At 44.8% G+C, this 27,766-nt stretch overlaps 1 protein-coding gene across 2 annotated transcripts; it reads right to left on the reverse strand.

The window, feature by feature from the left end:
- Positions 1-1,765: 1,765 nt before the first annotated feature.
- LOC149345914 (uncharacterized) lies at positions 1,766-25,210 on the reverse strand. 2 transcript variants are annotated; one of them, XM_089585314.1, is made up of 5 exons: positions 25,064-25,210; positions 10,310-10,351; positions 9,894-9,923; positions 2,902-2,974; positions 1,766-2,060 (listed from the first exon to the last, which is right to left on the reverse strand). In XM_089585314.1, exons 1-5 carry the CDS (start codon positions 25,083-25,085, stop codon positions 1,862-1,864), a joined length of 366 nt encoding a protein of 121 aa, XP_089441440.1. In that variant the 5' UTR covers positions 25,086-25,210; the 3' UTR covers positions 1,766-1,861. The 2 variants fall into 2 exon arrangements, with proteins under 2 accessions (XP_089441440.1, XP_089441438.1); XM_089585312.1 differs by having other exon boundaries at positions 2,902-3,306.
- Positions 25,211-27,766: the final 2,556 nt, after the last annotated feature.

Raw genomic sequence — 27,766 nt, forward strand, 5'->3', positions numbered from 1 at the left:
TCCCGGCCTAACAAACCTAACACAAGCTTTGGAAATGGTTCAGAATAACTCTACTCGCTTCATTCTTTCTAACTATACCAGAACAGCAAGCATCAGTGCCATGAAATCTAGCCTTAACTTACCATCCTTATCATCACGTCGCAAAATGTTTCGCCTTTCCCTTTTTCACAAGTTATTCTATCACCCGCAGTTTCATACCGAACTTATCTCACCCCCTCAGTACGTATCATCAAGACTAGATCACATTCATAAGGTTGGCATCCCTTTCTGCAGAACAAAAACTTTTTTTCAGTCATTCGTACCACGCACATCGAATGAGTGGAATCACCTTCCTTCTTCGACGGCCACCATCACCGATCATCATTTATTCAAGAATGTCATAGCTAAAATTGTTTAACTAGGATGTATTTTATACTGTTATTGTTTTTTTTTCTTTCCCTGAACGCCTTAGCTAACAATGTATGTGTAGTAGTCATGTTTGTACTTTGCCTGTTTAACTCCTGTTTGTTAAATTTCGTTTTTTTTTGTAACCACTCCCCTCTGTAATGCCGTAATGGCCCTGCGGGTATATTAAATAAATAAATAAATAAATAAATAAATAAAAAAGTGCATTTGCTCTCAGAATAAATTGTGGCTTAATATCATCTCAACTGTCCATTACGATTCTGTAAAAAAGTCTGATGTCGTCTTCCAATGTCAAGCGCAAGGTTCAAGGCGGCAAAAAAGCTATACTCAAAAAAACTCAAATGTATCTTTTATATTCAGCCGTACTTTTTACGTGCTGCCGAGTTGTGCAGAAGGCATTTGAATTTTAGGAAGGGCGCGGTCGTTTTCGAGTTCACGCTGATTCGTCTAGCCGTCTTTAAAGCGATTTCGGCGCATTGTGGGCTAAGTGAAAGGACAGTAGGGATGGCTTCACCAGCAGCAGATGCCTAACTGCATTTACTGTAGGGCGAAGCCATCTCTCATATCTCTGAAATTACGTACTGCCCCCTCTGCCCCCCCCCCCCCCCCCCCCCCTTACTGCAGCTACTGCTTTGTCATCACCGCAAAATTTCTAATGTCCTGCAGCCACATCTGCCGCTTCCAGCTGCGCTTGCTTTCTCTTGGAATCCAGTGGAGGAAGTTTTAGTGCCGCATATCAGATTACACGAGGCTTCAGCGCTCGGTCCACCTATGCGCTCGTCGAACCTCATGCTTTGCAGTCGCTCAAGTGTCAGTAATATTTTATGAAATAAAAAAATATGCAGTTGCCGTCGAATTCTTGTATAATTTGGAATGATTGCTGATATTGTGTACAGAGCATACCTTAGCTAATTGCCCAGCTGAAAAATAATATCCAGCAGACGAATATCTATCCCCGGCCGGCGTGATGGCTCAGTGGTCATGGTTATCGGCTGCGGTCCCAAAGGACGCGGGTTAGACCCTGGCTGCGGCAGTCGCATTTCAATGGAGGCAAAATGCTAGATACCTATGTACTGTACGATGTCCGTGCACGTCAAACAACCTCAGGTGCTCGAAATTTTCCTCAGCCCTTCACCACGGTGTCCCTTATAGCTTTCGTCGCTTTGGACGTTACAACTCCAGAAATCAACAAACAAACAAACAAACAATCAAACAAACAAACAAACAAACAAACAAACAAACAAACAAACAAACAAACAAACAAACAAACAAACAAACAAACAAACAAACAAACAACTATCTAGCACAAACGCCTTTAAAGCCATTGATATCTCGAAAAAATTTACTAACTAGCGAAAAACCTTTTATGGTGCGGTGTTACTTCAAATTTATTTTTCATTCCCACAGCAAACTATAGTCTATTTCTCCAACAGCATGAGCTGCTGCTTTCAACCTTTTAGTATATTCTGACTTCATCAGCTTTCGCATTTCTTGCTTGCATTTTCGGAATATGTGGTCGGTGAAATTGTCCCAGACTTTGTCGACCAGCGTCTGGTTCCCTTTGAAGATTGTGAAATTCTGAAAAGGTGGTGACGATGTCGTGTCCACGATGAACTCGGTCACAAATACGTCGCTTAGAACCAGGTGCGTTTTCCCTGAAATAAAACAGCATTGATGAAAGCAATTGTGCTCAGGACCCCTATCTTCGAGTCTATGGAAGCTATCCCTGACGGTTCAAAATATGTTACTCATTTCCTCTCCCTGTGTTCACATTCATTATACAGACAGAGAAAACCCTTTTTTAATACCTCTTCGCTTTCGCTGCGTAGCCATTTCCTACCATGGCATGATCGGCGTAACGCATAGCAAACCGATTAAATGCCAAAAGTTCTATGTTCCAAGCTGAGTAACTAATTTCTCTCATTCGTTGCGACGCGAATAACGAGAACGCAATATGCCGAAACTTGAAATTTTTGCCCGACTCATGTGATGTCGCTGGCCGGAATTACTGATGAGCAAACAAAACTCCCTATAAAAATAATGAGCGGTAAAACGGCGGCTTTTTGTTCTTGCTTAGAAAAATTGCAAACTTTAGTATCTTGCACGGCGTCCTGTAACTTCTCACTTCTAGGATGGAGTAACGCAGTTGCAAAATTTCACCATCTTTATTGTGCGTTCTTAGTGCTTAAATATAAGATGATTCTTTGTGACATCGGCCTTTTCGTTACCTTGAAACTTGAATACCATTACGCAGTTTACTGACCTAAAATGGCCTTTTTGCGGGCTCATTCATTTCAAGTGAACTCACTGAAAACACGGCTCATTTTAGGCACTCTTCGATCGGGGTTCTCTTTGCCCACTGGATATGCAATTTTCAGAAATGGTTCATATTTTGAACTCAACCGCACACCTCCGTTGCTTCGTCTCATTTTGTGTGCTGCCTTTGGCGAAGCTTTTTAAAGTTTTCATTGCCACTTAAGTAAGAGAATAACGCACCTGAAATCCTGGCCAGGTCGAAGTTCGCTGAAATATCCGCTGGACTGGTCCACCCTTCGCCATACGGTTCCATCTGTGACGTAATGTTAAATGTTTGCACTACAGGTCTCCCGTAAGAAAGGTTGGCCGTATAAGTGGCGAACGAGCCCGCAATGGGAAGAGTGCAGAGTACGTGCTCCCAAACATTGCGTCGGAAGTCGCAAATATGGACGTTCGTGTTGTGCACCTGTGCGCCCTTCATAACAAGCGTTCCATTTGACAGGTGAAATCTGTACCGTGTGGCCCTTTCGGATTGGTTGAACGGATCTCGAACTGAGAAATAATCGCCTGGAAGGAGTGGAAAAGGCTCGAGCTCGAAAAGCCGGCCTAAGAACTTGTGCATCAGAGCATTCCTGTAGTGAAGACCTGAAAAAATGAAAAAGAACGTAATTTCGCGTTTACAGTGGCTACTTTCAGCTTGAAGTGTTTTTTTCTTGACTCTGCTTTCATCTTTAGAGCTACAACCGTAAACTACGACACTCGTGAATTTTCTCTTGTTCTTGAGAAATTAAATACGACAGTGTCACATTTATTTTGACCAATTTATCATTAGGGTTTCTAGAAAAGTTCATTCCTTTTCAAAAATCGAACCCCTTTTTGTACATTGAGATCAGAAGAAGTTTCCGCCAGTTAAATCCACAAGTCATATAAACAACTTGGCAACATCTCATTGGTCCATAACGTAAGAGTAGCGCAAAACCAGTACTCCGTCCATTTCCTTGTCTAAACGAGAGCTGGCCTTCTTGGGTTCAAAACATCCGTGATCTCACATTTTTTTATCGCATTTTTCGCACCTTTTTTCGATTTTTTATCTTAGGTCAGCGCATGCGCTACTTTTGCTCAGGTTCCGTTCACTTGGTTGGGTTTGGTTTTCTTCGTCAGTCGAAGTTAGCGCCTGTGTTGTTGGTGTGTGTTCTCTCCCCTTGTGTCCGTCGTCCTGGTTTTGCGCTACTCTTACGTTATGGATCAATACCGATTTGCCCAAATTTCCACCCTGGTGAATCTCATTGGTATCCTAGTAAAACATTTTCTTGGGCTAGTTCGTGCATAACGTTGATGGAAAAACACCAGCCAAAAAACAGACTAACACAGGAAAACTTTCCTAACTTCTTCTCGTTTTTCTGTGTTTGTCTGTTTTTTGGCTGGTGTTTTTCCATCAATCTCATTGGTAATTTAAGAATGGAAAGTGCAGCTGTGTACGAACGGCACTGGCCCAAGTCTGCATACGCTAACGCCACTTGCATGACGCATAGTATTGAAGAAGCGTAGCTTGTTGGGCCAGTTGGTGTATGGTGAGTGGAAAACCAGCAGAAAGGATGCATTCACAAGGAGGAGAAGTACACAGGACAACGCTGGAAACGTTGTCCTGTGTACTTCTCCTCCTTGTGAATGCGTCCTTTTCGCTGGTTTTCTACATACATTGCATGACGCCTCGTCTCCAATAGGAGCCACGCCTCGTAGAGCTTCGACGGCGTTCCCATCTGTTTCCTCCTCGTTCCTTCAAAGATGGTCGCCACTCAACCTATAAAACGGAACAATAACAGCTCCGCTCCTAGAGGAGCAGGCCGGGAAGAAATTCAAGCTCCCCCGCATGTTCGGCTTTGAGCAGGGCATGCGGTCGCGCCTTTTCGTTGTTCTGTCCACTCGCATCTCCAGTGCTGGCTTTTAATGCGAAACGCTCTACCCTTCTCATGCTTAGCCTGAAGGTCGTCTGGCTTTTTGATTTGACCTCTAACGGCTGGCGCACCACATATGCAAAATCGCGCGTGTCAGGTGCCGTGACCTTCATCATCATTGTCGCCACAGGTGCGCGCTTTGCAGTCACGTCCGCCGCTGCGCTGGCTGCTGCTTGGCCACTGCTCCTCACCAGTTGTGACATGTGATGTGTCACGTGACTCGCTCCTGCGTTTGGCACTTACGTCCGCCTCTGCACGTACCGCCTCTCTGGACGCTCACTATTGCACTTGTGGCACGTATTGCATCAAGTGATTTGCTCTCGCTGAAACAATTTGCTCTCGCTGAAGTCTCGAAAGAGCTAGGGTGAAACAAAGCTAAACTGTGTCTAACCATGTTTAACAGAACTTTCGCTCTGTATGTCCTGGCTCAGCTGAGCTGAGCCACGGCCACTTTTTGTTTTCGACACTGGCCATTTTGAAGATCGCAGGACTAGACACCATCAACATCACAAGACGACTGCATGGCAAAGACCTGTCCCATAACTCTCCAATTAACCAGTTCTTGTGGCAGCCGCCGACATGTGGGCACTGAAAACTTCTTAAATCTCATTCGCCCACTTAACCTTGTGCCGCGCTCTGCTACGCTTGCTCGCTCATGGAATCCATACATAAGGAAGCAATAAGTGCGCTGCGTCAAAGCGACACTGAAATGCTGGACGTCATGATTTCAATCTTTGTTCGGCGTGGTGACTATGCCAGTAAGCTGTAGTATGCAGGAGGTCAGGATTCCATCCGCTCTGATGGCAAAGCAGGTTTTACCAGGAACGCGCTATGTGCACGGTGTGGTCACTTCATCGTTGTCCTATTTGTCCAATCGCACTAACGTGACTGGTTGGGGAAGTTCGTAGGTATTCATGATTACCGAGCGCTAACTAGACGACGACAGAGGACCCCAACACAGGCGCTCACTCTCAATTGAACGCATATATATAATACCCTCAGGGTCAGGGATACCCTTAGGGTCAAAGGCATTTCAAAATTCAAAATACAAGCGTCATGTTCCTGGTTGCACAATTCACTAAAAGAAGTAAGCATAAGTCGTAAGCGCAAGATAGACAAACAGACAAAGCTAACAAAGGTGAACAAAGGTAATGGAGAATATTGAGTACATTTGCTGTTAGCCTTAGTATACAATGTTAGTTAAACTGTTACGGAAGCGTAGGTTGCCTTAAATGCTGGCTGTCGATGCGGGAAGGCGGTTACAATCTGCTGAAAGTACGGGGAATGAACGACTGCCAACAAGCTTTTGTTTCGTACGACTTTATGCCGACCTTGTGAGCGTGATGCAGCCGTGGAGAGATGAAAGACGGAGGAGATATGATTTAATTGCGTTGATTGGGACAATTGTAAATCAAATTTATGAAATCAACATAACCGTGAAAATTTTCGACGGGCGGTTAAAGGTGGAAGGTTAAGCGTGTTTTTTATGGAAGTGACACTTGGAATACGATTAAAGAAGGATGAAACGGGCGGCGTTATTTTGCACGAGCTGAAGCGAAATAATTGAATTTGTGTTGCTGGGGTCCCAAATTGGAGATGTGTATTCTAGTTTGCTACGCACAACGGTTTTATATAGCATGAGTCTTAGGGAGGTAGGGGTATTTGAGAAATATCGGCGTAGGTAACGTAGCATGCTGTTAGCATTGCTAATTATGTGTTGGTATGGAGCGACCAAATTATAGAGGAATATATCTGAACTTCGAGGTAGCGATATGACGTGTGGTACGGTATTATTATCATACCGTACGACAGCATGGAAAGTATTTTATTATTTAGATAATATGCACCGCTAGTAGGTGATGCGCGGGAAGCACGTAAAACTTGTCATTTAGAAGAATTAGGTTGCTTAGCCGCAAGTTGCAGCATGCTGATATAGAAGAAAGATCATTTCGTAGAGCACACACGTCATTAGTGTCGTTAATTTCGCCAAAAATTACACAGGCATCAACGAATAAGTGTGTGTCAGTGGATACGCAATTAGGTAGATCGTTAATATAAATAAAAAATAAAACAGGGCCTAAAACATTGCTGTGGCACTCCAGAATGGACGGGGGTGAATGGGTAGGCAGCATTATTAGCAGTTACGAATTGATAGTGTTGCAAAGGAGATATTTGATCGAGCGAGGAAAAATGCCTCGGATCAATAATTAGTTCGTTTAGCTTAAAGACTAGCAATTTACTGCATACCTTTTCGAAGGCTTTTGCGAACGCAAGACGCAGTCAGCTAGTGAGCGGGATCAAGGATGACATTAAGTTTATGTGTGAATGGTGCTCAGTGAGTTTCGCAAGACAGTTGCTTACGGAAACCGCGCTGTGTGTCAGTATACGAATATATACATATACATACATCATATACATATATTACACATACATACATACATGCATACATACATACATACATGCATACATACATACATGCATGTATGCATGCAAACATACATACATACATACATGCAACAAACAAACACATACATACATACATACATACATACATACATACATACATACATACATACATACATACATACATACACATACATACACATACATACATACATACATACATGCAACAAACACATACATACATACATGCATACATACACACATACATACATGCATGCATGCATGCATGCATGCAAACATACATACATACATACATACATACATACATACATACATACATACATACATACATACATACATACATACATACATACATACATACATACATACATACATACGTACATACATACATACATACACGCATACATATTGTGAAGGTGTTTATCCGAAGCGCAGGTCGGTGGGTGCTGGTCGAAGAGCGTCACAACGAACACTCACAGGCATCACTCATGATCATGACTGCACTTCTCTACCTCTTCGCTGCGCTGTTTGGTCGGTTCCATTACGATGTAGGCGTCATCATCAGTCTGATAACTCCCACTGCAGGGCAAACGCCTCTCCAATGCCTCTCCAATTAACTATGTCCTTTGCCAGCTGCGGACACCCTATCCCCGTAAACTTCTTAATCTGATCCATTCGCCTGACTTTCTGCGGCCCCCTGCTACGCTTGCCTTCACTTGGAATCCCTTCCGTTACTTTTAAGGACCAGCGGTTATCCTGCTTTCGCCTTACATGCCCTGCACATGCCCATTTCTTCCTCTTTATTTCGACAGGGATTTCATTAGCACGAGTTTTCTCCCTCACCCACTTTCTTTTCATAGCTCGGTGCGTTGTCCTTAACTTGAGCTGAACCCTTTACGTAAGTCTCCACGTTTCTGATCCGTCAGTGAGTGTCGGTAGGATACAGCTGTTGTATGATTTTAACTTCAGGAATATTGGTAAACTGTCATTAATGACAGTTATATTCTGTGCATTTCTCTGTAACTTGACTGGTAGTCTGGATAGGGTGTATTGTCAACTATCCTTTACGAATGCCTGCCTGATAGTTTGGTTGACTGAAATCGAAGGTTGTCCTGATTATATTTGCAATTACCTTAATATATACCTTGTAGGCAACGGACAGAAAGTTGATCGGTCTCTAATTTTTCAAGTCCTTGATATCTCCTTTCTGAACAATTAAGATAATGTTTGTGTTCTTCCAAGCTTCTGGTACGCTTGAGGTCACCTCCCATATGCGCCCCTACCATTTTTTTTCTTGTCATTTTTCTCTCATGATCGTGATCAGCGGGCCAGTGCCTGCCCTAATTAGACGTAACCACTTCCAGCACCTTGCTATTAGTTTTAACTGCTGTTCTCTTGCGAGACTGTTGAACATTACTTTGGCCTTCCGCATTAATTTTAAGACCTACGGATCTGCTCTGCCTGTCGAAATCATTTATCATGCTTTGCAGCTCATCTCCTGAGTTACTTAGCAAGGCAATGTCATCAGCGAATCGCAAATTACGTAGGTATTCTCCCTTAACTCTTATCGCCAACTGTTCCTAACCTAGATCCGGGCCTCGGAACACCTCCTGTAAAAAGACTGCGAATAGCACTGGCAAGATCGTGTCTACCTACCTGAAACCATTCCTTATTGGAATTGAGTTGCTCTTATAGATATTTTCCAGTAATTTCACATAGGTCTCTTCTACACCGTGACTGCGCAATGCTTACATGAGTGCTGATGTTTCCACTGTGTCAAATGCTATGTCGTCATCGATGAGGGCTATATAGACCGGTTGGTTTTCTCTATAACCTGACTAATAGCGTGAATATAGTAAATTGTCAACTATACTTTAAAAGCCTGCCTGATAGTTTTGTTGACTGAAATGGAAGGTTGTCCTGATTCTATGTGCAATTACCTTAATAAATACCTTGTAGGCAACGGAAGGTAAGCTGATCGGTTTCCAATTCTTCAAGTCCTTCACATCTCTTTTCTAATGAAGTTAGATAGTGTTTGCGTTCTTCCAAGTTTCTGGTACCCTCGAGTTCACTGATATCACTGGTAATTGATATCATCGATATCACTGATAAATGAGGCGACCATGCATAGAGCTACCGGAGATATTCATGCCACGTTTCACAGTCTGTCGCAGAGCAAACATACAAAGCCGATTGCGTTGCCTTCGAAATGATGCTGGAAATCGCTGTAACAAAGATCGTTAGCTTCTGAAATACCGGGGGCTGGCACTACAGGAAGAAGACAACTGGCTGAACACTTCGACCCTAGTGTGCAGTCGCTTCAGAACCAGCAACAACAACGACGCTCGTGTGGGCTCTTTAACACTCTGGCCAATTGCAGGAGGTTCTGATACCAAAATCATGGCGTAGCACCTTGTGAGACGACGTTTACTAAAGCCCGAATTGGGCTTTCTTCTGCATTTTTACGAACGTCCTTAGGCATGAATTTAATTTTCTATTCTGAAAGAATATTAGGCGGGCTCGTCTCCTGGTTAGTGCTTCAAGAAGTAGTAAGAGTACTTATGAAGAGGAAAAATGATTCCACATAAAATGAGCCACCGCAGTATCTTCAGCAGAGGTGCTACATTTCTTGATCACAGGAATAAGAAGGGACAGACTAGCACACTGCGGAGAAACTGAGGCCGAGAAGTTGCGCCTTTGTGAGGGTAGGTAAGCAGCTTTCGTTTGGTATCAGGATTTAATTATGCTCAGGATTGATCGCCAAAGGTTCTGGTGCTATAATTGCTCGGCTTGTCCTGAATATATTCCTATCATTAAGCGTAGAAAGTAGAAATATCAGAAGGGGGTCCTTACCGCTCGGTGTTTTTGAGGATCCATGCGCACCTGTAGGAAAACATTCGATTCAATGTTCACATTGGCATTAAAAATTCAGTTTAACACCAATAACTATTTTGAAACAAGTCATTCAAAAAGATGGAAGATCGGTTATATCGACAATAAACAAAGTGTTGTAAGTGTCTATTAGCACTGAGCTCGAAAACCATTTCTTATTGAAAAGGATGACTCATTATGTGCCACAGACCTAACTATGCATTTCACAGTGCCACATGAGGGCAAATTTAGGCTCGATAACCTGCGAGGTCAGTATGTGCATTCAGCCACTTTGCTGATGCGTTCAATGATCTAGGTCTAACTTTAAGGGAAATACGGGAAATGTTTTCAGTGGAAGATTAATACAGTAGTCAATATCGCGCTAACAAAAGAGTTACCTGTGAAAATGACCGCGACAGTGAAAACAGCCAACCGTGCATCTGTAAAAGAGCGTGCGCTTCAGGGACGGGTAAATGCACATTACTCAGGTAAGCACATTCAACACACAATCAGAAAACATAAAAATCCCTGGAGACATCCATCTCGACAAAAACATTTGGGTCATTCTGAAGGTACCAGATATGTTACGCTTATTGCACGGTAGGAGCTGCGTCGAAAAAGGTCAGATTACCGCGATCCTGCGGAAGCATCGGTAGGTTTATTGCCGAGATATTTTTTGACTTAATCGATTCACCTGAACATCTCCCACTCTCTTCTTACTCCCTGTTTTGTTGCTGCCAATAATACATTACGTATTCTGGGTATGAATTGGGCCAAGGCTCGATGAACTATTGCCGCGATTTCACTTGCTTTGGTGATTGAGTTGTAGTGTACTGTGATATACTTGTATAGAAATATTGGAGCTAATTGTCAATTCCTCCGATATATAGCAATATCTTTCTTTTGCAATGTTTCCATAGCTCGTATCGAGCAGTTAAGACTGCCATACAAAACCAATAGGGAACGCTTTCGATGATAGCAAAAACATTATCGAAAAAATTCAAGCCTGCCGACGGGTGATTTGCAGATATATTCATTGAATTGAACAGAATTGGTTTTCATTTCCAGGAAGCAATACAGATTGATTCTTGCGGGTGGCATATATGGCTAAAGGCTAATTGATTGATCGTTACGGTGCATTTTTACAAGATATAAAAAAACAGCGCTCACAAACTCTTTCCAGTTGAAAAATGCTTTTGTCCAGAATTGTTGGGTATGATCGCCGCTGGCACGCGGCCCTCTCCCATGCCATATGAGGTGAGATTGAAGTCGTACGCGATAATCATGGCAGCTAATAACACCGCCTCTGTTAAAGTTACAAATGCAAGTGGCCTCTACAAATAACGTTACAAATATATACTCATGCGGAGTGTTTTCATGGTGTCGCCGCCATCACCAATTGAAGATGACGTAAAAACGGAACACTCAACCCAAGAAGGTGCTGCTCGGTCCAGTAGCTGTGGTGTTTCGGATGTTCCCTGCTTCTGGTAGAAACAACAGCGAGCCGCCACGCGTTACAAGCTGGCAGTGGTAGCTATGCGAACTCCGGCAGCAAACATTTACGGCGCTGCGAAAGAATGCATCGGACTGAAGACGACCTTTTTTGTTTTAGGGGGTCTGCTTTTGTCCTTCTGTCATTCAGGAGGCACAACGAAAACGCCTTTGTGAAAACTCTCTTTAATAGGTTAATCCAGGCTAGGACTTGGCAAGAGCGTCACGTGGAAAAAAATGATCGACATATGCCGCGCAACATTCGCGCTGTGCCGTACTTCGGAAACACATACGCCGTGAACGTCTGTGTGCCGCGTGCGCGTTCGTGCTCCCAATGCCTACACAGCTTTTTGGCAAGGTGATCGCGCTTGAAATTTTTCGAAACACTTCTGCACAGTACCGCAGTAGGATTGTCTAGGTGGGTTGCAGCCTTTCGATCCACGCCTTCCGTACTCCGTTTACTGCCAATGACTCCTGCTTGAGGAACGTTCTCAGTAGCCCGTACATACGTCATGTCAAGTAACATGCCTAACTACGGGGTGCGCCGCTAGCTACACGCGTCCTCTGCCTTTGGGCTTTTTAAACGCCTATAACAACCGTACTGGTTCACTAAGAAGCGTAGAACATTTTCAACATTAGTTGTATGTTGTACCAGCATAGTAAGAGGCCCTCTAGCCAAAGCAAAATTTCGTCGCATTTCGCCTTTATTTAATCTTGTTTGTTTCTACCGTTTGCGCAAGGTTGCATGTAAAACGTTTGAAAAACTGTGTTACATTAATTAAACACAAAAACAACATAAATTCACTTTCTCTAAACTGGCAAAGCAACGCTGAAAGAGCGTGTACACAGCGCAGCACAGTCTCTGACAAGCCCGAAATCGACTGGTGGCCAGACCGGAAAATTCGCTCTTTCTAGGGGAGCAGGTTGGACTTGCACCCATATATAGAGGGCTCGTGCTCGGTTTTTGGTTGATTATTGCAGGATAAAGTACACTTGGGGCTTTCAAGCAGAGCCGCAGATGAAACAGGTTCAAGGTTTTAGCTGAGAAAAAAGATTGGTCAGCGCTTATTTACTCATTTTTTGGTATCTTGGTGACTCGGTGCGCCAGCAGGTGCAACCTGATTGCAATAAACGCCCGGACCCCGTTTTCCAGGCGCCGTACCTGTATCGCTGGCGCCCACCACCTGTGTGTTATCCCATGCAGTGGCACGACCGGCCACATCTCCCGATATTGCCGCCGACGATGCCCGGTGCCACAAGACAACCGCCCATGGCCGAACCCTTTGTGCAACCTCGACACTGAAGCTCAGCGCCAAACGGCAAGATCCTCTTGGAGTAGCCACCACCCAGCACTGCCGCGAAACGTCTAGCCTGCTTCTGATCAGAGCCTGACGCCACCACCTTCCCGTCAGCGACGCGCACCATACCCTCGACGCCGTTCTACCCTTCCGGGAAATTAGGCGGCATGGCCGATGGAGGTCAGGCCGTGGGAGAGTCAATGTCGTCAATACTTCAGCCAGTGTTTATACTTAAGAACAAAGTTGAAGTAGTTATTGAAGGTGGTCGCGCTCGTCTACGCTCGTCCTGTCTGCATCTTTTCTGTGTCCTGTCTCCTGCGTAGTTTTATGTCTTCAATGAGTTTGACCTTCAAGAGTAGTTTGGAGCAGAAATAACGTTCTGGTAGGATCAGGCCGTGACATTTCGGGGCGTTGAGGATGAAACATTGATTTCACTTGGCGTATGCTGCGCGAATGTTGTTATTGGTTGGCAAGCGTTTACCACCAAATTTACTGTGCTGTCGCGTGCTACGCATGACGTTGTCTTTGGAACTTACTTTTTACAACAGTGCGGTGCTTGTTTTGGACTGTCGCATGAACGCCACTGTGATGTGCGCTCTAGTGGAAGACTCGTGTCCCGATTTCGAAGCGTTTTCTGTGTCGGAGGACTCAGTTGTGCGGGCGATGTCCGTCGGATTGATGCTGCTTGTTACCTCTCGAGTTTTGTGTGAACCGTTCGACGCCGTTGTCGAACCCACCGCACTTACATGAGCTAAGGCTGTCCTCGTGCCCCATTACATCGTACCCGTAGCCAGTGGCTACACCACGCTGTGGACAGTGAACTATTCGGACAAGGCACCTGTATTACCTCATAGAATGACACTCGCCCATTACGAGGAAAACGTGTTCATTTCAGGCGCGGCGCTCAGTAATTGCAGTTTTCACGAGCCGGCACAACATTGCAGAGAGTCTCAAGCTCAGGCTATGATTAACCAGTCTCTTCCAACGAACGAGCGCTGCATTTTGATGGAACTGCTTTCGAAGTATGTGGTTGTGTTCGACTTCTGCAGGAAAATTCCAACACCCCTTCCCCATTCTCGAATTCATTATGTGATCGATATCGGCTCTGTACCTCCGATACGACAGAAGCCTTATCCCGTGTCCCCGACAGAGCGAGGCAAAAAATTTGGAGGACGCTTAAGCTTCGCCTTTAAGAGCGGAACGCGACAGCGCGTTGCACCACTGCCAGGGAGTCGACGGAACGCCATCGCCCCTTTGGCGTGATTCCTTGTCCGTTGGGCAAATCGAAAGCTTTTTTTTTTATAGGAAAGGAAATGAAGCAGTAACAATCTCACTTGTCTTGGCGGATACCCGAACCGCGCATGATACGCAGTTCTCAGCACAATTATAGGTCGTCTGTTCCCCGATTATAGGTTACCGGTTCGAATCCCGGCCACGAGCTATGCTCTAACTCACCTAGTAAGGTTATACTGCACGAAACGATGAATTGTACAACACCATCCGGAACATTCTGAGGCAAACGGTTGGCATGATACGATTTTTCAGACGCGTGGTGGTCACAGCTGCTACTACTACTACGATGCCGACGGCTATTCGACCGAACGAGCTGTATACGCTGCCGCGTAATAGCCGAACAAGCTCGTGGCATGTTACAACGTGGAGTTATCCAGGAATCTTCAAGCCCTTGGGCGGCTCCAGTTATCCTTGTCCAGAAGAATGACAATATGTGGAGATTCGGCGCAGAGTGGCGTCGCCTAATTGCCGTCACAAAGAAAAAAAAAGTTTACCGGCTTCCTCACATATATCCAGGAATCTTCAAGCCCTTGGGCGGCTCCAGTTATCCTTGTCCAGAAGAATGACAATATGTGGAGATTCGGCGCAGAGTGGCGTCGCCTAATTGCCGTCACAAAGAAAAAGAAAGTTTACCGGCTTCCTCACATATATCCAGGAATCTTCAAGCCCTTGGGCGGCTCCAGTTATCCTTGTCCAGAAGAATGACAATATGTGGAGATTCGGCGCAGAGTGGCGTCGCCTAATTGCCGTCACAAAGAAAAAAAAAAGTTTACCGGCTTCCTCACATATATCCAGGAATCTTCAAGCCCTTGGGCGGCTCCAGTTATCCTTGTCCAGAAGAATGACAATATGTGGAGATTCGGCGCAGAGTGGCGTCGCCTAATTGCCGTCACAAAGAAAAAAAAAGTTTACCGGCTTCCTCACATATATCCAGGAATCTTCAAGCCCTTGGGCGGCTCCAGTTATCCTTGTCCAGAAGAATGACAATATGTGGAGATTCGGCGCAGAGTGGCGTCGCCTAATTGCCGTCACAAAGAAAAAAAAAAGTTTACCGGCTTCCTCACATATATCCAGGAATCTTCAAGCCCTTGGGCGGCTCCAGTTATCCTTGTCCAGAAGAATGACAATATGTGGAGATTCGGCGCAGAGTGGCGTCGCCTAATTGCCGTCACAAAGAAAAAAAGTTTACCGGCTTCCTCACATATATCCAGGAATCTTCAAGCCCTTGGGCGGCTCCAGTTATCCTTGTCCAGAAGAATGACAATATGTGGAGATTCGGCGCAGTGTGGCGTCGCCTAATTGCCGTCACAAAGAAAAAAAAAGTTTACCGGCTTCCTCACATAGACGATGCCGTCTACTGTCTTCACTAAGCATCATATTTTTCCTTGATTAATTTGATATCATGTTACTGGTAAATACCAATGCACCTAAATGGACAAGACAAGACTGCATTTAATTGTAATCCCCGACGAACTTAAAGTTATGCCTTTTAGACTCTACAATGCTCCTGCTACGTTTGAGAGGTTCATGGACACAATTTTACGTGGTCTTAGGCGGCAGATTTTTTTTTGTGTTTTTCGGACGATGTCGTGTTCTTTTGGATGACATTTAGCGAGCACAACAGCCGCCTAGCCATCGTCCTTGACTGTACAGAGAAAACGGGCCTAGTACTTAACTCTGAGAAGGGTCACTTTGGCGCACGCCAAACAATTTTCCTCGGTCACTTGGTCGACAAGGACGGTGTCCGGCCAGATACTATGAAGATTGAGGGTGTCACCAACTTCACAGCGCCGAAGTCAGTGCAGGAATTTCGCTGTTGTTTGTACTTTGCTCTTATTTTTGCGGGTTTGCTCCGAAGCCTGCTGACGTCGCCTTTCCTCTCATGTGCCTCCTACACAAAAGATGTGCCTTTCTCGTGGATATCTGACTGTGACTCGGCCTTCCGCCATTTGAAATTTTTCTGACGTTGGGCCCTATCCCGCGCCTTTCTGCTCCCATCGAAGTTCACACCGATGCCAGCGGTTTTCGGCATTGGCGCAGTTCTCGTACAGCGCCACGGCAGAGATGAGCATGTGATTACTAATGTCAACCGGTCGTTGTACGTAACAACACATTTACCGAACAAGAGTGAGTACCTGGCAGTTGTTTTTGCGGCGCAATGAATTCATTTCTCACCTATATGGCCACATTTTTACTGTCACCACCGACCATCATTCGCTCTGTTGGGTCGTGAACCTCCCTGATGCATGCGACAGGCTCGCCCGCTGGGCTTTGCGCCTTCAAGAGTAACTTCGCTGTCGTGTACAAAAGTGGTCTTAAACACGCCGACACTGACTTTAGGCAGGGTAGGGAATTATCATTTTTCATTCTTTTTAGGTTCCCCCAACCTTATATATGTCACTCGCGCTCGCGGCTCCCGACGACCGGTTGCGATGACTACTTCGACGGCTACCTCGCTCCCATTTCGCCCACGTTTCCTGATCTTCAGCTCTTCAAGGCGGAACAACAAAAGGACACAACATTAATGTTGCTCTTCGACGACGCACGTGATTTTCTTGCTAACCGTTTCTGTGTTCGCCCGATTTACTTTACAAAATAATTTTACTTTCGGTGGTGCGCGGTTCTTCTCGCCGTACCGGAGCCCCTTTGCATCCCTGTTATTCAAGTAATTCATGACGACGCCACATCTGGTCACATGGTAGTCGCCCGGACTCTTCACCGCACACAGGAACGATCTTACTGGCCGAAAATGCGTCAAGCGATCCAGCGCTACGTAGGCAGCTGTGTACTATGCCAGCGTTTTGAGCTCCCTACGACGTGCTCGTCCGTCCAGCTGCACTCTGTCGCACCTCCGACCGCGCCATTTGAGCAAGTGGGTATTCAGATCACCAGAGAGGTCGAGGGGCCCAGTCTGAAGCGAGGTATTTACGGCATCGTTCTTTTATTGGAAACTAACCCGCGGCACACTCCCATCGTTTACTCTCGCCTGTCTAATGGTAAGAGTAAAATCACCCGGAGGCCTCTCGCTTCCGTCGAAACGCCGCCGCCGAGGTCAGGTTCGAGCCTGGGTACTCCAGCTCAGTAGCCGTGAGCCCTAACCACTGAGCCACCACGCCGGGCCGACCCCAGTGGTACTGTGCTGCCAGACTAGCAACGACCATCATTTGCAGGCACATTCCACAGAGCGGCGAACTTCCAAATCCTTAGGGCTTTCCTTTATGAACCTCTGCATGCGCGAGCTGTTGCCTAGACGAGTTTCCAAAAATGTTTTTTGGCTTTTATTCTGAGCGCCCGTTCACGTTATCTGCGGAGTTAACTTTGCCAACTACGCATAAGTTTAATGTCATTTACAATAGCGACAATGAGAAAGCGGATACACGGGGAACCACCTATGCGATTGCAGTGTTGAGAACATCAGTCGTAGCCAGCCATGAAGTTTTAAAAAATACGGACAACAGCGCCGTAAGGAAAAGGATAAATGAGGGAGTGAAAGAAAGAAGAGACAAAGATATGAGGTAGTGGGCGGCTCCGCGGAGCGTGGCAAGCCGCGGCACCTCTTTCTTTCTACTTTCATTCGCAACTTCCAGTGGTGGACCAGAGTGTGATGTTATCGGCATACATTGCGTGGTGGAGATTCGGGATATTTGCAAGAAGTTAAGCCTGCAGACTGATAGCGACGTTGAATAGGAGGAGTGATAAAACAGACCCCAATGGAGTGCCGCGGTTGGGCAGAAAGACATATCACTGCAACTAAACGAAAGTCTACTAAACAGACAGATACACAAACACACAACCCGAGCAATAGTGGCCCTAGACGTACACAAATCCTTTGAGAATATCAGGCACAACCCAATTTTATACACGCTAGCAAAAAACAACTGCGGCACGCGTACACGGAAATGGGTTCAGGCATTTTTCGCAGCGTTCGGCGAATACGACTTTTGGAACCGTTACATCACCAAGCATCCACTTTGATGTGGTGGCAAGAAGAGCACGCGACTGATGTTCACGAAAAGTGTGCGCCTCGTGATGCTCGTAGATTCGCCATGCCGGTGGAAGCGAATATATTTCCATTCCCACGGAAGTGCCGAAAGCTTGTTGATATTCCAGTCGAACGTGCAAGACAGTACTGCTAGTGGAGTGCTGGCTCAAAGCTGCGAAGCCCAGCTGTCCAAGGAGTTCGAAACAGAAAGGCTAAGCCAAATACCTAAACTTGCTCGAAACGAAGATGCCACAGCGAGGTAGCTAAACATGGTCTGAAATGAAGGCGCAGCCATATAGCTACACGTGCGCGAAGTAGTAAAGAAATATAGATTCCAGGAAACCAGCAAGAGATCCAGAAGTAATAATGAAATCAGTGGGTCAGGTTGGCTCGTCATATGCATGGAATGTTTGCAAATACGCTTTTGCCAGCGGTACTGTCCTCGTTGTATGCATGCGCTGGACAGACCTTACCTGCCAGAGGAGCAGCCATTTTCAACAAACTTTTGCTGAATTATACGTTAAGCCAGTATGCTTAGCATTGTCTCTTTTTATGCCTTCTTGAACAGAACAAAACAGTGCGGCGACATCAGCATGAGCCAGTCTAAATTTTACACTGTAATTGCTAGAAGCAAGCATTAGTTGTGCTTTTCAAGGCATTTTTTCTTTTTTTCTTATGTGGGTGTAACGTCCCAAAGAGGCTGAAGCTATAAGGATGCCGTATTGGAGGGCTCCGGATAATTTCGTCAACCTGGGGTTCTTTAACGTGCACTGGTGCTACACAGTACACGGTCCTCTAGCATTTCGCCTCCATCGATATGCGCCCGCCGCGGCCGGGATCGAACCCGTGTCTTTCAGGTCAGCCTCCGAGCACCATAAACAATGATACACAGCGACAGTAAAAATACTCAGCTATAGGGGCTGCAGATGTATAACGATAGTCACAAAGGCGATGTCGAACATGAGATTTAAATAAAATATGTTTGCTAAGCGTTCAGCTCCTAGGGAGAGCCATTATTTCCAATAGGCTCTTTTTGTTTGGAACATGGGCGGCGGGGGGGGGGGGGGGGGGGGGGTGGTCTCGTATATTCTCATAGCATGTGGTAGAGGATCTTTAAAACATGCATGCTGGAGGTGTGCTAGAGCGGCGGAGGTGTTTCCAGGTGGGTTTTCCAGTGTGTCCATAAACGACACCGGCAAGTTGCTTATGGAGACGGAAATACGTCGGTCTGTATATAACTGACGCTACAGGCCAGCTTCCTTCCTGAATAGCGTGTGGTAACCTAGAGGGCGCATGCTGTGGTCCTGGCGCCGCCTGCGTAAGTGCTGTGCGTAGGAGAAATTCCCGACAGACGCGAGCTTAAGGGGAGACTTATTAATCGCGTGTCAGGGCATCCGAAACTGCTGAAGCTGGAGGGTTTTGTAGACGCAAAATCCACCAGTTGTTCGTTTTGTGTACCTCACCAGATGGCTTCTAGCGTATATATAGCTAATTTGGAATAATTTTGAGGTTATTTGATTTTACCTTTCTTGCTGTAAGTTCCTATCTTTTTGCCGCGGCAGTAAATAAAAGTGGGTAACGTGAAAACAACTCGCAATATACAAGTTTTGCGGTGTTATTTGCATACCGAAGTCAAAGATGAAAGTAAACAGCATAACAAGGTTCATAAAACCCATCTACGTTCACACCTTTTTTTTAGTCGTGAACCCGTCTTTACCGGTTCGATACAGTCCGAACAAGTTCTAACCAGAGCGGAATGTCGCTCCACAGCAGAACTTCAATAAAACGGATAGTTGAGCGTGTTGTTTCTAATAACGCTTTCAGTTGATAGTCAGCGCCGGTCCTGTTGTCCTCTTTTCTTTGTCCTTCGTCTTAGAGCTGTTTTTTCCCAGCCAGAGCAGAACCTGGAACTGAACCCGAAAGGTATGAACCCAAACCAGAACCAAATCCGAAAGAAATTCCGGTTCGGCAACCTTGTACAAGAAAGATAGAATGATTTCCTTTAAAATAGAGTTAACCTTGCAACACCACGGTCTTTGTCAGACTGCTAGCTCAAGCCTCCTCCCCCTCAACAGCGGAGTAAAAAGTAGTCGTTATCCATGACAAATTTGGTTGGAGACTCGGGTGACCCGCTATCAAAGAAGCGAAGCATGTTCAATTGTGTCGTTTTTTTTTATCAGCCTGGCCAGTTGTAATCTACCGTGCTTAGCCTTCTGAAATATTTAACCCGTCCATATCTGCGAGAAAATCGTATTCAGAAAATGCGCTGCCGACCTGTACATCCCCTTTGTACTGGTCAAACGAAACAAACCTAACACGTTTTAACGCATGTGGTTCCTGATTATTTGATAGATGGACATGCAAGCGAATTCCCACAGCAAACGTTCACAGATTGTCGCTTGCAGTGCCACTTCTGAACTTCAGTCAAGAAATGAACTTTGTAAACATGTAAACGTTGCCACTGATCAATTAGGCACACTAACAATTCAGAGTTTGTTGACCAATGCGCACAAACTAAAAATTGGTGCAGTTAAAAAAACGCATATAAATTAGACAACGGCTGAGCAAAGACTGCGATTATGGAAGAAAAGCAAGCGCAAATAAATTATAATTTAATTTGCTGGACGAGTATAAAACATGCATTTTTTTAAGAGTGGTAGCGTCTTTGTAGGCGTACTCGGTCAACCAAGGATGTCAGTTAACGTGAAGGATGTGTGATGGTGAAAAACAGTGATAGTGCCATCGTAGCGAACTATTCACGCAGCATATATTAAAAAAAATGGGGTTGCTGAGGTAACGAGAAGCTTTTTTGGGGCATAGTAAAAAAAAAAAGGGAAATAATCTTAGAGAGTGAAGTGATTATCTTAACTCTAATAGTTATCTTTTCACCTATTCGAGATAGGCTCCTGATTGCCATTAGAGATTTGTAGTCGGCCGTTAGCAATAGCTACATATATAAGAATTTTGAGAACGCGATTATCCTCGCCTCTGTGGCTCGACTAATTTCTAAAAACTGGTGTGGCTATTATTAACGCCCAACTACAAATGTCCACTTGCAATCAGGTCCCGATCTGTAACAGTTGAAAAGCTAGCTAATAGAAATTAGTTAACAATTCTTCTATGCACCATGTTTCACCTGAATTTTGACGTCGGCCACAAGTAGTATTACTATGCTGCGAAAAGCTGCCCATTAGCTCAAATTTAAAAAAAAAGATAAGCGGCTGGCTTCTCTGAAGCACCTGGTATGATGCCACCATCCTACTTACCGCTTTCACTGCACCTAGTACAAGTATAGTGTCTAAAAATGGTACTTGACATAAAAGATTACTAGAGAAGATTATACTTGCCCCAAAAAATGTATTATCCTCTGCAGATCTCTTGATTAGCACTGCCATTTTTTTGAAAACCAAACGCTTTCACAACATTGCCTGTGTGGTTGTGTTCGACCACTTATAGAAGCTGCGAGACGTCTCCAACCAAGCTTTTTCAACTTAAAGATCTCCCAGCTTGGGTATGAGATACCTCGCTGTTTACATTGTCTGCAACAACATACAGTGTGTGTCCGGAACGTAATGCAATTTTATCCGTAGAAAGAAAAATAATTCAAGATAGAGTTACAAAATTTAATAATTCGTACACAATAAATTTTGAAATTCTTCCTACTTGTCTCCTTTGGCATCCCTCTTTAATTCCCTCATTCCCTTCCCCTGTGCACAGTTGCCAACCGGAATCTTTTCCGGTTAACATCCCTGCCTTTCCCCTCTCTATCTATCTATCTACACGTTTTTTCCAGCGACTCTGCTATGCACTGTACGCATCCTGAAAGGCGTCGACAGGAACCTCGTTTACAGACTTTGCCACAGCGGTCTGGACCGCTTCGATGTTGCTAAAACGGACTCCTTTCAGGGCGCTCTTATTTATTTATTTATTTAGGGCATACTGCAGGCCCAGTGAAGGGCCCTGGCAGGAGGGGCACAATAAACACAATACAAAAAAGCACAAAACAAAAAGTACAAGGCAAGTAAAAAAAAATCAATGAACGGCCTGTTCAATGGCATCAATGTCAACTGTTGATGATGGTGGCAACTGATTCCACTCGCTAATGGTGCGGGGAAAAAAAGAGAATTTGAATATGTTAGTTCTGGCAAAGTAAGGTTTTAACGATTCAGTATGCCTGTTTCTGGTTGACCTGGACGTTATCGGTTGGAGATACAAATCGGGGGCCATTGACAGTTTGTTAGTTTTTAATAGAAAGAGAAATCTTAACCTTAGTATTCTACGCCGAGTTTCAAGGGACTGTATATTATGTTGAAGCAACAGAGCAGATGGTGAGTCAGTGGTGCGATATTTAGAAAATATAAACCGAACTGCTTTGCGCTGAATTCTTTCAAGGGCATTAATGTTAGTCTTTGTGTGAGGATCCCAAACAGTGCATCCATACTCAAGTTTTGGTCTAATCATGGTGTAATATGCCAATTGCTTAACGTTAGGGGGAGCTTGTTTTAACTTGTGCCTAAGAAAACAGAGATTACGAAACGAAGAAGAGCATACGGTTTCAATATGTTTATTCCGACTAAGATTATTCGTTAGTGTTACTCCTATGTACTTGTATTCTTTGACTTCTGAAAGGTGCCGAGTGGGAAGATTATATGAAAAGGAATGACTGTTTCTTTTATTAGTGATCCGCATAAATACTGTCTTGTCAGCGTTTAGTTCCATCCCCCATTTAACGCACCATTCATTAACATTCTGTAGGTTATGATTAAGTAAAATTTGGTCGCCTAGAACTTTAACTTCATTAAACAAAACACAATCGTCGGCAAACAACCTAACTTGAACAGGATGAGAGATGATGTCTGTAATGTCATTAATATAGATTAGAAACAGTAATGGCCCAAGGACACTGCCCTGCGGGACACGAGAAGTGACTGGAAGTTTGTTAGAACAATGACCATCGATACTAACATATTGAAATCGGTTAGATAAATAAGCCGCAACCCAATTAACAATAAAAGAAGGAAGACCTACAGTTTCAAGTTTATGGATAAGTTTATTGTGCGGAACTAAATCAAAAGCTTTCTTAAAATCCAGAAATATGACATCTATTTGGCCGGAATTGTTCAGAACTTGAGCGAAATTGTGAATTACGGATGTAAGTTGGGTGACCGTAGAAAAGCCTTTGCGAAAACTATGCTGGAAGGCCGATAATTTGTTGTTGTCATCGAGAAATGTTTTAAAGTAATTGGCTACGATATGTTCAAGAAGTTTGCAGCGTGAAGAGGTCAACGATATGGGACGGTAATTATTAAACAATGCGGCATCACCTGTTTTGTGTATGGGAACGACACGGGCCACCCTCCAATCGGGTGGTAGACTTGAAGACAAAAGAGAAGCACGAAAGATGATAGCAAGAAAGTGCGAAACGATCTCAGCATAACGATGTAAAAATGAATTAGGTATTTCGTCAGGCCCAGGAGTTGCTTTTGTTTTAAGATTCAAAAGCATTGCAAAAATACCAGGTTGAGATACGAGATCGTGCACAGGCTGGGAACAAGCATCACGAGTTGTGAAATTATTTGCAGGTTGGGAAAACACACTGTGAAAATATGAATTGAACTTGTCAGCAATATCTTTTTTGTTGGAGAGCAACGTGCCCTCATGCATCATCGCAGGCAGGGATTTTTTTCTTTGCTTAAAAAATTCCAAAATTTCTGAGCAGCGTTACGAATAAAATTTGCAAAATGTTTTGAAAGTAATGTCGCTTAGCAGCCGCAACAGCTTTGGTCAAAGATGCCTGCTTCATTTGAATGATGTTGTGAGGGACACGGGAACACGAAAAAGTCTGCCGGAGCCAGGTCAGGTCTGTAGGAGCGATGGGGCAGCGTCGTCAAGGTGAGCTTGGCCAGGAACCCCCGTACGCGCAGAGAAGTGTGGCTGGGAACGTTGTCGTGGTGTAACTGCCAGGTATCGGCGATCTCCTTTCGCACTCGGAGGACACTTTCTTTTCAATCTCTCGAACACACCCACGTATCACAAAGCGTTGTCTGTATTTTCGGTATGAATTCTTTGCGAACCATGCCTTTGGCGCCGTGAAAGGCAATTAGCATTGTTTTCACTTTGAACTCGCTCATTCTTGCCTTCTTGGGGCGAGGCGGCTCTGAGGTGTGCCATTAGAAACTTTGGCGCTTGGTCACAGGGTCGTACTTAACTAGCCATGTCTTTTCACCGGTAATGACACTGTGCAAAAAATAAGGTGGAATTTGCGCGTGTTCCAAAAGTTCGCTCGCGATCGCCACTCGGTTGTTTTTGCGTGTCGTCTGTAAACAATTTGAAGACCAGCTAACACTTTTGGCATGTTCAAACTATCGCTTACAATGTCGTGCACGGTTGTTTTTGGAATACTGAGAGCCTCTGCTATCATCAGCCCGCCCATTCGACAGTCGGTGTTCAATAGGTCAGGAACAAGAGACATATTTTCGTCACTTTTGCTCGTTCATGGTCGTACAGAGCGGGATTCAACATCGACGTCTTCCCTTCCCGCCTTCAACGCCTTCAATCACGTTGAAACTTGAGAATATGACAAAGCAGAATTGGCGTAGGCTTGCTGAATCATTTGGTAGGTGTCGGCAAGACTCTTATTGGGTTTAGCACAGAACTTGATCGCGTAGCATTGTTCGTGTGCGGATGCGATCGTACGTGGTGAAACAGCACTAGAAGTAGGCACATGGAAACAGCGATCCTGACGCTCCAAGAGCGTGGAGCAGACTGCGCTACGCAGCATTAAAGAACTGAAAGTCCCTATCACCGAACCTAGTTGATCCGAGCGTGGTTGGAGCGATAGCAGCGCCCGAAAAAAATAATTGCGTTACTTTTCGGACACATCCTGTTTCCGTACGTTTGTGTACCGGTTGTTGACTCCTTGCATTTAACGCCGGCCTTGAGTAGTGCTTGTAACAGTTGTTTGGTTAATAAAGGTGTGCTTAAGCCATTGGCTTAATATAAGAAATGGTTTCTTTAACAGCGAGTGCATTAATAGGTGACCCAACGCACCCTTGGTGCTCAAGCGATTAAAAAATAACAAAGCTTACTCGAGAGAAGCAGCGGCGCCATGGCTTTGAAGGTGTGAAAGAAAATACAGATGAAACAATATGTGCAGCTCAACTAAAGTACTGACTGGTCATGAAGAGAATTCTGTTTCGCATGTCAAGACTGATGAAATCATTGTTGTGCACTTTGTGAGCCTTATATACGCATCCAAACGCACGTGGCTTGTAAGGCACATTTTATGAGTTCTCCCGCGCATGTAATCTTTAAAGGCCACCTTGTCGGTCAAGAGCACAGAAGTATTGTGCTCACAAAGAACGCTGACTGACCCTCGTGGGGTCTCCGACGATTCGTAAACATGTTGGCTTCTTTCTGACATTCATGGAATAGTTCATGGCGAACATTATTTTCATAAAGTCTCTGCTAGAGAAACCAGCATGACAAGAAGTGGCTGCGCAAATATCGGTATCAAAGAGATAACGAGCTTTTTGCAGCTAGCATAGAATAGACTCAAGTAATAAAGCCTTAAGGTGCCAAGAACAACGTAGATGTCAGCAACAAAGTGCTACGATGGCAGGTGTGCTTCCTTCCCACAGCGTAACGCGCGGTGTCATTTATCTATTTTACTACTGTGGCAGCGGTTCACGGACATCGTGCCCGTTTTGCGGCGTAAGTCTGCACATAGAGGGATGTGCCCCCACTACTGTACGCTTCCAATTTCGGCCCGATTAAGATGGCTCCCAGAAGTTGTAAAATTATCGAGATGGTAGATGGGCTTTAGTGTGCGCCTCGAAACTGATGGAAAGCAATAAGTCGGAGCCACCTAGGTTGCTGAAAATGGTAGCAAACACCTCAGACTAACGCTTCACCTAGTATGCTCCAGGGCAGGGCAGAGATGCTTCTTGAGTGTGCACCAAATGCTTCCCAAGAGTCGGAAGCAGAATCTCCCGCATTCATTTTCGCTGTCCTCTTTATCGCACATACTAAGAGCTGTTTTTATATTTTCTCGTTTGCCCGCACCCGCTAACACAGAAAATTCGCGTTAGGCCTCGTAACAGTACTGTGAGTTCTGTACAGCGAAAGCTGTAATAATATAACTCATACCAAGCACAAGTTACAGGTACTCTGCTGTGGTCCCCAATCAGCGCACGCCTAACGCTTTCTAGGCGGTGGTAGCTGTGGAGACGAGGAAAACTTCTAGCGACAGCTGCAAAACAGTACATCCTGTAGGTGGTACTGTACTGTACTATAGCACTGTAGATAGATAGTACAGACTGTAGACTCAAGTTGGTAAGAAGGCCAGTTGGCAGAGTCCCTGGTGATGCCTCTTCCACCTGTCTTAGGGATAACATGCCACAGCTGCATCGGGCGATCATAGCACATGTACCTGAGACAAAGGTTTTGTATTCCTGGAACAATAGCTTTACTGGCTTCTGTGTAAGTACGACGATAAGCTACTTGATCCTTTGTAAAATCCGAGCATCTGCTCGGCGAGCGGTTGAAGGTATACAGAAACAGTTTGCTGTCATACGCAACAATAAACTAACTTATGCTAGCCAGCGGGATTAGCTTAGTCGTTCGGCTCTGTTACGCTTATTAAATTGTGTCGACACAACTTTTCAATCTCGAGAAAAATACGGAAGCATTTTTACAGCCGTTTTTGGCGAAGCTTGGAGGGTTTAACGCCATATTCTGTGTCGCATCTGCGGCTGTGCGCCACTCATCAAGTGTCCACACGTTGAACAAGTTGAGCATTGAGCGCTGCATACAGAGGGGAACTCTGCAGCGGGTGACCGCAACTATGGCTACAGTTGTCCACCTCCTTCTCAGCTTCGAAAATTAAAAACAATATTGGGTGAGGAAAATGCGACGCCCTCGTGCATGGTGTGTTTAGGAAGCATTCAAAAGCTCCTTTTCGTTATACCGTGGCGTATATTCTAAACACAAAAAAAGAATAAAAAATGCTAACAGGTAAAGTGGGGAAGGGCAGCAATTTTTGAATTAAGGGTGCCCGCAAACTCTACTTTATAAAACGATCATTCTCTCTGTTAAAGCAATTGCTCAAGACGATTCCATTCGGTATTTCGATTGTTACTGTCCAACGCGCTTATCTAAGAAACGTTTCACCGACGATTCCATATTTCTTCTTGAAACTGCTTGAAAATAAAGGGTGAAAGACGAATGTGAGAAAAAAGAATACGCCAATCTCTTATATAAATCGTTAGAAGAGACTCAAAGAGCATTGTCCTTTGAGCGATTAACATCTGCCATTTATACCTTTGTCGTTCGCATTCACGTGTAAAAGTGTTGCGACGTAAAAATCCCAAAGCCAGTATTTTTCGTTCCTCCCGTATACCTGCTGCTTAGGAGACGATGACACACTGGTGTCTCCCAGACAAGTTTTCTAAATACAAACACACAAAAAAGACTTCTATGCAACTTTTTATTATTATTGGCAATGTGTACCACGTTCTACTCGGTCTGAGGCGCAACGCTTATGGGCGAAGCAGTGTTTTTTCGGATTTGTTTTCCCAAAAACAGTAAGTTTTTTTTCGTAACCGTGAATGGAGAATTTAAGCTTATAAACGAACTGGCCACCGTATATGAGAACAAGCTACACACCGCTAACGCGCGAATGGTAAACATGCACCCGTGGAGCGGGTTTTTGTTTTCTCATTCTACGCCGTGATGACGGGAAATCATGTAGTGTTGGGACTGGGAGTCCCAGCCAGGAAACGGTCGAGGCG

The sequence above is a fragment of the Amblyomma mixtum genome, chromosome 4 (genome assembly GCF_055824585.1).
Source record: "Amblyomma mixtum isolate Tamu chromosome 4, ASM5582458v1, whole genome shotgun sequence".
NCBI lineage: Eukaryota > Metazoa > Arthropoda > Arachnida > Ixodida > Ixodidae > Amblyomma > Amblyomma mixtum.

Coding starts and splice junctions, on each gene's coding strand:
- LOC149345914 (XM_089585312.1), bottom strand. CDS start 25,085: ATGGCGCCGCTGCTTCTCTCGA. Junction 10,352..25,063: donor GGCGCCGCTGCTTCTCTCGA/GTAAGCTTTGTT, acceptor GCTCTTTTACAG/ATGCACGGTTGGCTGTTTTC. Junction 9,924..10,309: donor TGTCGCGGTCATTTTCACAG/GTAACTCTTTTG, acceptor GTTTTCCTACAG/GTGCGCATGGATCCTCAAAA.